We start from the raw sequence: 10,941 nt of genomic DNA, 5'->3' as shown, positions 1-10,941 counted from the left end.
ACATACATACAGAAAATGGTAGGTACAATTTTTCAAAATTGCATTTATATATATATATATATATATATATATATATATATATATATATATATATATATATATAATAATGGGGTGCTATGAATCGGTAACGTATCCAATTTTTTTACAGTGTATATAAAAAAATATTATTCCTAAAAACTTTTAAGATTATTTCACTGGATTTCACTCTTTTAAAAAGAGCTAAATAAAATATTATTTTTAAAAAAATGAGTGGTATATAAAAATAATCAACAATGTCACAGGATTAAATTGGTAATCATAATTATCATACATATTTTTTTTTCAAAGAGAAATACTTGTGCATATTAGACAAGTATTACATATTTACACAAATATTTCAATTTTATACTATTTTTATAGCCCTAAATGGCCCGTTATTAAAAATAGATACCAAGTTGTGGTAGAGTGGGTCGAAGCCAAAGACTCTGACCCAAAAGTCCGCGACACTAACCATGGGACCACAACTCGACTTTTTAGATGAATAATAAATATACAATATATATATTAATGTCAACATTATGGTAAAATTTATTACATAGTACGGAGATTTGTAATTACAGTCAAACCTGGATATAAGAGACCAGGATTTTTTTCTGCCATAAAGGTCTTTTTTATGTCCATGTTTTTTTTACAGAGGGGTAAAATGATGGAATCTTAGCCAGCTCTTTTTTTAAAGAGGTTTTTCTTTTGTCGAGGTGTCTTATATCCAAGTTTGACTAAACATTAATGGTATAAATTAGATATATATGTATATCTGTCAATAAATTATAAAAATATGTGTATATATATATTTGCTGAGATTTGTACACTCTTTTAGAGTCGGTTTTGAACCGCATTTGTTGTTTTCAGAGGTAGATTATTTACGGTAACTTTATTTCGTCATCGACATCTCATTTTTGAATTTTAACGGAAATCAGAAATTGAACCGGTGAGTTTAAAATTTATAATTTTATTACACTGCACGATCGATTGTTTAACAAACAGTTGTCAGTTTTTTTCAAATATTTTTAAAATGCATGGCATTTTATTGATTCTTCGTGATGCATCTAATTACTTTTACCCAAGAGATATTGTTTTGGTGACAGTTTGAAAGATACTGTATTTATTTTTTACGTTCTTCAGTACTCCATTGTGACACATTTCGTTTTGAGATATTCGTTCAAAGCCTCTTGACCTAAAAAAAATAAAATTGTTTAATATTTTACGGAACATCTTGAGAAATAAAGCTAAACTACCCCCCAACAGCACCAGTTAAATCTGACTTGACCATCTACCAACGCGATCAGTAAAAAAAACTAAGAGAGGAATTGGCAGAAAGAATGGGAAATGGGGAGGCAGATATAGCTACAAAATGTTTAAGTAACTGCCCTCAAATAGTCAAAATTGAAAAAAAATCTGATAATTCCTAAATTCACTGAATTGACTGTCTTCTATACATTTTTTCCTCATCTTTTCTTTGTATGTTTAAAAACCATGTACATCAACATTAGATATACACGTATCAGCTTAGCAGCTGATAGTGTAATTATGATAATAATTATAAGGATTATTGGTTCATTACAAAGTCATACAATAGATCAGTGGTCATTGATATATGGCCTCTCGCTTAAGTCTGCGCTCGGCTGCGTGCTAGAAAGGACATGGAATCTATGACTCTATGACTCTGAGTTACTATGATTTCCACACAAATATAAGCTGAGGTCTTTTGGTACCCCGCTTCGGATCAGGTGTAATTTTTGGATGATACTGATCATTCCGGAAAAGGTCACTTTGACCTACAATTTCTCTCTTTTTGCATTCATCTCATAACTCCCTCAGCCCAGGATATTTTGAACACCTTCTACTTTAATTTCAATTGACACATTAGTTCTTGGCACCATGTATGGTTAGGTTGAGTAAGTTTTAGCAACGTCTCTGCTAATTAAAAAATAAGAAATGGCGCCGAGAACTACACATATCGCTCACTCCTTTCAAGAATGTCATAAATCAAAAATCGTCAATGATCAGTTGTGCATGTTTTCAGAATGCCCAGAAAATGTACTATATCCCAGAAAAGGCGACATATTTTTAACTTAATATTTACCCGCTAAAGGGCAGAAAGTGTTGTTTTTGCATTTTAAAGAAAAGATATTGTTTAATTATTTCTTTAAATATACTAAATATGTTTCAAATGGAGAAAAAACCTGTTTTACCTAAAAAGATCTGTTGCACAGTGAAAAGTTCAATAAGTGGCTTGATATTTATTTTTAATAGATTGTATTATACTTTTAAACTTTAAAAACGTTCTCCTGAAAAATCAAGTTTTATTGATTTATGACGTTCTTGAAAGGAGTGAGCGATATAAATTTACTAATTTTAATAGATTACTATTAGATAGATTATAGCAACTGCAGACAAAGTGAAAATTGCTAATTTTTAGCTTGGAGCGGCATAGTGAGAAGAAGAAGGATTACCTAAGTCCTTTCCAAAGCCAGATTGCTTGAAGCCGCCGAAGGGGGCGGCCACGTCAGTCTTGTTGTAGGTGTTGATGAACACTGTCCCCGCGTCGATCTTCTCTGCAAAGTTCATGGCCTTGGATATGTCCTTGGTGAACACGCCGCTGGCCAGACCGAACTCGGTGTTGTTGGCTCTCTTCACCACACCGTCAAGATCGCTGAAATGGAGACGATTCAATATTTTCATTAATAGATTCAGCTGTCCGCCTCCGTAGTGTAATGGTCAGCACGCTCGGCTACCGTTCTGGAGGTCCCGGGTTCGATTCCCAGGGGGGGTCAAATAAATATAAGTGAGTTTTCACTCTAATATTTATTCAATATTACCCTGAAGCGGAAGGCTGATCACCTTTCCTTCGTGTGTTAACGATCAAGATAACACTGTGTTTATAATGCAGTGCCCTACGCACCATTGGGATGCGGAAAAGGGTTTGAATGAATTAATGATTCAGCAGTCACTTTGTATATATCTATCAATATCTATCCATTTGCACAACATTTTGAGTGTGTCCAAATACTTGTTCACAGAATCTGGATTATCTCCAATTACAGGAGTTATTTTCATATTATTTTTTGACATCTCATCAAACCTATGACGGTCGTCAGCCCTGTAAATGCCCAGACTTCCATATTCTTCTTCATCTTTGATGAGATGTCAAAAAATAATTTGAAAATAACTCCTGTAATTGGAGATAATCCAGATTTTGTAAACAAGTATTTGGACACACTCAAAATGTTGTAAATAAATTATCTGGTCAAAATAAAAATGGTATTTTCTGGCGTTTCTCATGTGTGTGATTATAATCTAGGATTCGGACCTCACATACTAATGAAAGAGTTTCTGCTTAACAGCTTCTTTACATCTCACCAATAGATGTCTCTAGTGAAGTTCTAGTGATTCAAGAACAAGGTTTCTAAATTGGTTCATATATATAGAACTTCCAAGAATTTGAGTAGTGTGGTTGTCAATAATGGGTACAATTGGTGAATGTTACACGTGTGTAAAGTGATCACTTAAACCAGCCTATGACGGTCGTCAGCCCTGCAAATGCCCAGACTTCCATATTCTTCTTCATCTTTGATGAGATGTCAAAAAATAATATTTCCATTTTCAATATTAGGTTTTACTTGGCAAATATCATTATTTTTTCAGATTTTAAGTAAAACTTGAATTTAAAATAAAAAAACAATTCAATAAACTAAATATAATACCGTATTTCAAGGACTATAAGACATTTTTATCTTTAAAAAATTGGCTCAAAAGTTCAGGTGGGTCTTATACTCAAAATCAATATAAAAATGTCCAATGTTTGATTTAAAATTCCCACCAGTCTTAAAAATGGCCATGTATTAGATGCTGTGAGAAATCTGGCAAAATTGGTAATGAGAAATCGATGACAGATGATAGATAGATGAAAAATCTAGTGATGAGAATCTTACAAAAAATGTAGTCCACCACGCAACACCACATGTGTATTTGTAGTACTCAAAACACACTACAATTCGGCTGTCCAAACTTAAAACACAGTAAGGGACATTTTTTATGGTACATTTTTTTATCATTTTTGGACTGAGTAGCATCTACTTAGTCCAAAAATGCAAAAAAAACCTACTACAAAAAAATGTCCCTCACTGTGTTTTGAGTTTGGACAGCCGAATTGTGTAATGATAGCCCCAAAATTCTGTGGTAACAACATTTTGGTATAAAAAATATTTTTTTTAAATACATTTATATAGATATATTTATTTATTTATTTTTATTTATTTATTTTATTTATTTATTTATTTAATTTCATAATACATAGATACATTCAATATACATATTCATTTCATATACACATTTATTATACGTATTACGGCTCTTTAGGCATGGCCTGTGTTGAGCCGAATACTAACATGGTAATACAAGTTTATATATATTTTTTTAAAATTTTTAATATACATATATTTTTTTTAATGATATATATATATAGAGTACATATCGCTCACTCCTTTCAAGAACGTCATATATCAAAAATCGTCAATTTTCAGCTGTGCATGTTTTCGGAATGCCCAGAAAATTTTCTATATCTCAGCAAAAGCGGCATATTTTTAACTTAATATTTACCTGCTACAGGGCAGAAAGTGTTGTTTTTGCATTTTGAAGAAAAAGTATAATTTAATTATTGTTTTAAATAAACTAAATATTTTTCAAATGGAGAAAAAACATTCAGGTTTTACCTAAAAAGATCTGTTGCACAGTAAAAAGTTCAGTGGCTTGATATTTATTTTTAATACATACATTGTATTATATTTTTAAACTTTAAAAACGTTCTCCTGAAAAATCAAGTTTTTTTATTTATGACGTTCTTGAAAGGAGTGAGCGATATATCACTTAAGTCAGCCAAATGCCAGGTCATAAGTCCTGGGATGCTCAGACTACCATCTTCTTTCGTATATAATCGTTGAGACACATATGATGTTATATCGTAGTCGTACAGGAGAAAGTGACCAACTACCAAAACGTAAAATGTTCAGGAGAGCCATTTAAGTCACTTTTGCTTGGCAAGAAAATAAACATCCATGCAGTTAGTAATTTTTACCAAGTCAATATATTATACTAACAAATTTAAAATCCATTGGGATGTTTTCAGGGCAATATTAAGCTAGTAAGATATCAAATAGTCAAAAATGCACTTGGTCACTTTCTCCTGTATGACCACGATATGTTTGGTATTCTTCGGACTTACTTGTCGTCGAATTTGGAGATGATCATGATAGGTCCAAAGGACTCCTCCTTGGCGATGTACATGTGGTCCTCCACTCCTGAGAAGATGGCCGGCTCCAGGAAGTAACCCGGACGCTCCAGCCTCTTGCCTCCCATCTCCAACTTGGCTCCCTCCTTCACTCCAATTTCGCAGAACTGAAAAAAACACAAGTATTGAAAAAAAATTTATTTAATATTGTTAAAATAATTTTTTTTCATAACTTTATTCATTTTCTACACATTTTTACTTTTGATATTTTTGAAATTACGTTTTTTGACGCTGTTCACTCCAATAAGGAGACTAAGCTCTTTTTTTTTATGGTTCACAAACAAAAAAAAGAAAAACATTTTACAATAAATGAAATACAGTGCAATACAAATTGTTTGAATGTTTTTCATCAATTAGATGAGAACACAACAAGCTTATAGAAACAATAAAGGTGCAGTCTTGTGAGGGATTTACACTTATTATTTATTGTTTACGTTTGTGAGTGATAGGATTGATTTTTTATTGTGTTTTTTTTTCCTCAACATATTATAAGGCATTTAATTTATTTTTTGGCATTTTAATGCCTTCAATATTTTTATATATCTGTAGGAAGGTTATTGAAGTATTTGGTTCCTAAATATTTAAAATTCTTTTGGAATTGTTTGGTAAGTATTTTTTTGGTATCTCCAAGATTAACTTTTCTTTAGATTCAAGTCTTTTTCGCCCTTAACCTTTTAAACGCGTTAACTTTGTTCCTAAGAGACGCTCGTATGGCTGTATTTCGCCGTTTTTTAAATGATTACTTTTATCATGTACTTAGTTATGAAACGATTTATTTTCCTAAACAAAAACGTTCAATGGGACTCATTGTGCCTTTTTGGTACTCTATAATACACGTGTGTCACATTATTCTTGAAATATATCGTAATATAAACAAATTAGATCGTAACATAAATAAATCAAAGTGTGTCATCTTACCCACTGGCGATGCGTAGCGTCGAGAGTGAGAAAGATATAGGGCATGATTATGGCACGGACTAATTACCGACCGCAAGAAAAATCAGGGATCTGTTGTTTTATTTATCCTTGTGATGTTACAAATTATTAGTCAGATATTTCAACAGATGTCATAAGGCCGAGGATTGACATATTATTTTATCCAAAGTTCCACACCATGAAAAAATCCCTCCATGTTGAACTGAGGTTCGAAACTTGGAGCAAAGTGAAAACACAAACGCTTATGTCAGCCGCGTATGGGGCATGTCTTGTTAAAACACATACGGTTATGCAAGCCGCGTGGATCCGGTTAAATAGTTGAAGAATTGCTATTCTTTTGAAAATAGTTTCCACTTTTGGGATTCATTACTTAAACAATATTTTTTCAAAAGAATATATGGACCCGTGAAAGAGGGGAACAGTGGTGCATCCGGCACAACAAGAAACTGCATGATATATACCAGGTCCCTAGCATCTCAGTCCATATGAAACTTCTCAGGTTGAGATGGGCTGGACATGTACAGACAATGCTAAACACATGCGTCCCTATGTCTACACAATGCCCTGATCTAAATACTTCTACTATAACACCGTTTCTCTGCAGGGGAAGACAGAGAGGCTGAAACGCCACACTCGTCTATCCTGACATACAATCCTAGCTTCCTTCACAACCATACATGCCCTCCGATTACGTAGACTTTTGACACCACCAGATTTTAGGTTCTGACCGATCTGATTGTGCTGTTTTTCTGTTCACATTTGCCACATATACTTTCTTAGTCATTCGCTTGTTATCCATTTGCTCCACATGTCCATACCACCTTAAAGAACTTTTATTAATCTTTTCAATCCTCCCTATCCCTAGTTCAGCCTTAACACATCTTTCTAATATCTTAATTTTTAATTCTGTCATACAATAATTTTCCACAGAATCATTGCATTTAATTGATACAATCCTGTGTGTATTCATAAAATAATTGTGCTTCATTATATGTATTATCAAATTAAAGTAAACAAAAACAATTATCACGAGATTTTTTTCCTTAATTACAGTTGGACGCTTGTGATAAGATTCATTGGAATGAATTTAAGAATAACAATTCTAAAGAAAAATAAATTTGTTATGTAACGTGTCATAAGTTTCCCAATACATATAACAAAAACAATACTAGATAATGTAAAACATCCAGTTCAAACTGGACACAGTTAGTAATATTATGATATTGACCAAGAATTTCTACATGAATGTAATAAACCTTTAGCTACCAGGACTTTTGGGGTTACTATGGTACGATAGAAAATCCCACACACTCAAGTGGCAATGGGCAGGACATATCTGTCGAAGAGACGATGGTCGATGGGGAAGAAAAGTATAGGAATGGCGCCCAAGAACTGGCAAACAAAGCATCGACCGACCCCCTACAAGATGGACTGACGATATAAGAAGAATAGCGGGAGTGACCTGGATGCGGAAGGCGGAGAATCGAAGAGGATGGAGACTCATGCGGAAGGCCTACGTTCAACAGTGGATGGACACAGGCTGATGATGATGATGATAATAGAAAATCCACGATTTAAACATAAATAATTCAAAAGTAAAATGTGTTTGATAATTTATAAACACTCTGTGCCATTGTTGAAACTAATCAGTTTTTAAATTTGATCTTCAGCGTGAAATAAATATCTCTCGGGGTTTGGGTAACTAAATGTATGCTACGTTATAAAAATATTGACTAATAAATAAATGCTGTTCGCTTAATGTTCACCTCCTTTTAACATCAGACTAGACAAATCCGGTATTTCTCATTAGAGTACCGAAAGCTGATATATCGAATTTTGGTAGTCAAAGGGTTAATTAACCTTTAGATGCTCACGGACTGCGTGCAATAAGGGTAGCGCCCTGTCCAAGCATTTTTGTGAAATATTCGCGCGACTTGCTACCTACGTGTAGCTTTTATAAAAATTATTATATCTCTAAATTTGGTAAAAAGAAAAGCATAATTAAAATATTTTTTTTTTTTATAATTTATCATTATAAAGCAGCTTTGTTTTATTACGGTCCGTCTAATAAAACGCAATTCACCTCCCAAGAGTCTTGTAATGCAGGTATAAACACTAATATTACGCACCATGACTAGAATACTTATCAGAAAATAAACTGTTATTTTTTGACATCTCATCAAAGATGAAGAAGAATATGGAAGTCTGGGCATTTACGGGGCTTACGACCGTCATAGGCTGGTTTAAGTAATCACTTTACACACGTGTAACATTCACCAATTCTACCCATTATTGACAACCACACTACTCAAATTCTTGGAAGTTCTATATATATGAACCAATTTAGAAACCTTGTTCATGAATCACTAGAACTTCACTAGAGACATCTATTGGTGAGATGTAAAGAAGCTTTTTATTAAGCAGAAACTCTTATATTAGTATGTGAGATCCGAATCCTGGATTATAATCACACACATGAGAAACGCCAGAAAATACCATTTTCATTTTTATTATTAAGCTTATAATTTGACCAGATAATTTATTTACAACATTTTGAGTGTGTCCAAATACTTGTTCACAAAATCTGGATTATCTCCAATTACAGGAGTTATTTTCATATTATTTTTTGACATCTCATCAAAGATGAAGAAGAATATAAATGCCCAGACTTCCATATTCTTCTTCATCTTTGATGAGATGTCAAAAAATAATATGAAAATAACTCCTGTAATTGGAGATAATCCAGATTTTGTGAACAAGTATTTGGACACACTCAAAATGTTGTAAAAATAAACTGATCGATCGATATCTCAAAGACATTATTTACGTAAGCTAATATTCATATTATGAATACTATTGTCATTAATCAGTGTAATCCAATAGCGAAATGCATCACAATCACCGGTCATATATGGGACCATTGGGCATTGAACGACGCAAATCCGCGGTCCCGTAAAGGACCACTGGGCGGCTAAAGGTTAAACATACTGACCTCAAGTAGTTTCACCAAGTGCGCCTTGTGATTCTGAGGTCCGTGGGCCGTACTTCTGTTGAGAGGGTCTCCGATCACCATCTTCTTGGTCTCCTCCTTGACCCTTCGGATGAACTCATCGTGAATGGAGGACGCTACGAATAACCGACCGGCGGCGATGCAATTCTCTCCTTTGTTGAAAAAGACGGAAGCCATACCCTGGAGAAACACCGTAATAAAGTAGATACAACATATGTATTTGGTTAATTCAATGAAATATATTATGATTCTACATATTTTATTTATTTATTGTAATCAATGATTTAATTTGTCAAATGTTTTTTTTTTAAAAGACCACTTATTGATCGCAATGGCAGCCCTATTTTTTTTAACGTAACAACAACACATGCAATACATTTCTCATGGCATCAGCGTGCTTCTTGACAGCTGCTGTCACTTAAATATTTTCAAAGAATTTACATTTTACCACACTGAGCCACAGCAACACGTGCCCGGATAAAGCTAGTAAATAATCAAAGATATTAAAATCAAAATTTGACTTACAATTCTGACAGCCTTGTCTAAGTCACAGTCCCCAAATATAACCAGAGGAGATTTTCCACCCAACTCCAGGGACACCTTCTTCATGTTGGATTCTGCGCACGTCTTCATTATCACTTGACCTGATACAAAACCATTTATGGTTTAATTTATGGGTTTGACATAAATGAAACAGTATGAAAAAAATCATTTCCGAAATCCTATAAGGAATCAAACCAAATTATTTTTAAATGTATGTAATATACTTTACTACCCTTATCCGCACCCAATGGTGCATAGGGCACTGCATCGAATTGATGTAGTGTTATCTTGATCATTACTTACATGAAGGCAAGGTGATCAAAAATGTTATTTATCTGAAATTTGAAATACAAACAGCTCACCGATCTCTGTGCTGCCTGTGAATCCTAGTTTCCTGACCAACGGATGTTCCGCCATGGCCTGTCCGCACACCGACCCGCTGCCCGGGAGGATGTTGATCACTCCGGGAGGGAAACCGGCCTTTATCGTCAACTCCGCAAACTTTAGGGCCGTCAGGGGCGACACCTTTGACAAAAATAATTATCATTTAGAGCCTCTTATATCCATATTCACAATATCCTTTTAAAATTTGACCTTCTAACATAAAAGTACATAAATAAAGAGAAAATGCCGAACCTGACCTACTCAAAATCATAATTTCTCTTATATTACTATTGCTCTGTATGTCATGTCATTAAAATTTATGTAAATGCGACCCATTTGTTACTTTTAGTTATTGGTGCAAAAAACTAATATTTGTTACAAATATTCAATTCCAGACCAATATTAGATTTTTTTAAAAATTCACGTTTTACATCTAAATGAATATGAATATCGAGGCATTCATTTATATGATTTAAATTATATTTTTGGCGGGATGACCATCCTAATACAGTTATTGGGACCCAAGTCAAGTGCCATTTGCTTTTACAAATAATTATTTTTTTATAGCAAATGGTATGATGTTATATATTCTTGAAGCAAGGTATAGATAGCTTGACTTCTCCGAAAATGGTTTTACTATTGAAGATGTCAAACACATGCGATACCTATGCTAAAGACCGAGGAGAAGACAGATTTGGTTGTTTGGAAAGAGTGCCTGCTTTAGTTCTGATGACAACCAATC

At 33.6% G+C, this 10,941-nt stretch overlaps 1 protein-coding gene across 1 annotated transcript in view; it reads right to left on the bottom strand.

Moving 5' to 3' along the window:
* Positions 1-718: 718 nt before the first annotated feature.
* LOC148305118 (cytosolic 10-formyltetrahydrofolate dehydrogenase) overlaps positions 719-10,941 on the bottom strand; it is a 30,372-nt gene continuing 20,149 nt past the window's right edge. Inside the window, exons 10-15 of the mRNA XM_088267208.1 lie at positions 10,178-10,340; positions 9,798-9,916; positions 9,255-9,452; positions 5,261-5,433; positions 2,493-2,692; positions 719-1,213 (exon numbers count right to left, since the gene is read on the bottom strand). Coding sequence (XP_088123334.1) covers positions 1,158-1,213; positions 2,493-2,692; positions 5,261-5,433; positions 9,255-9,452; positions 9,798-9,916; positions 10,178-10,340 — 909 coding nt within the window. The 3' untranslated portion in view covers positions 719-1,157. The remainder of the gene's footprint in view (positions 1,214-2,492; positions 2,693-5,260; positions 5,434-9,254; positions 9,453-9,797; positions 9,917-10,177; positions 10,341-10,941) is intronic.

This window comes from Brachycentrus maculatus, unplaced genomic scaffold (genome assembly GCF_059751285.1).
Source record: "Brachycentrus maculatus isolate JH-2025_06_01 unplaced genomic scaffold, ASM5975128v1 h1tg000285l, whole genome shotgun sequence".
NCBI classification, from domain to species: Eukaryota; Metazoa; Arthropoda; class Insecta; order Trichoptera; family Brachycentridae; genus Brachycentrus; species Brachycentrus maculatus.
Note: the sequence above shows the minus strand (reverse complement) of the source record. Positions and strands in the feature narration are given on the sequence as shown.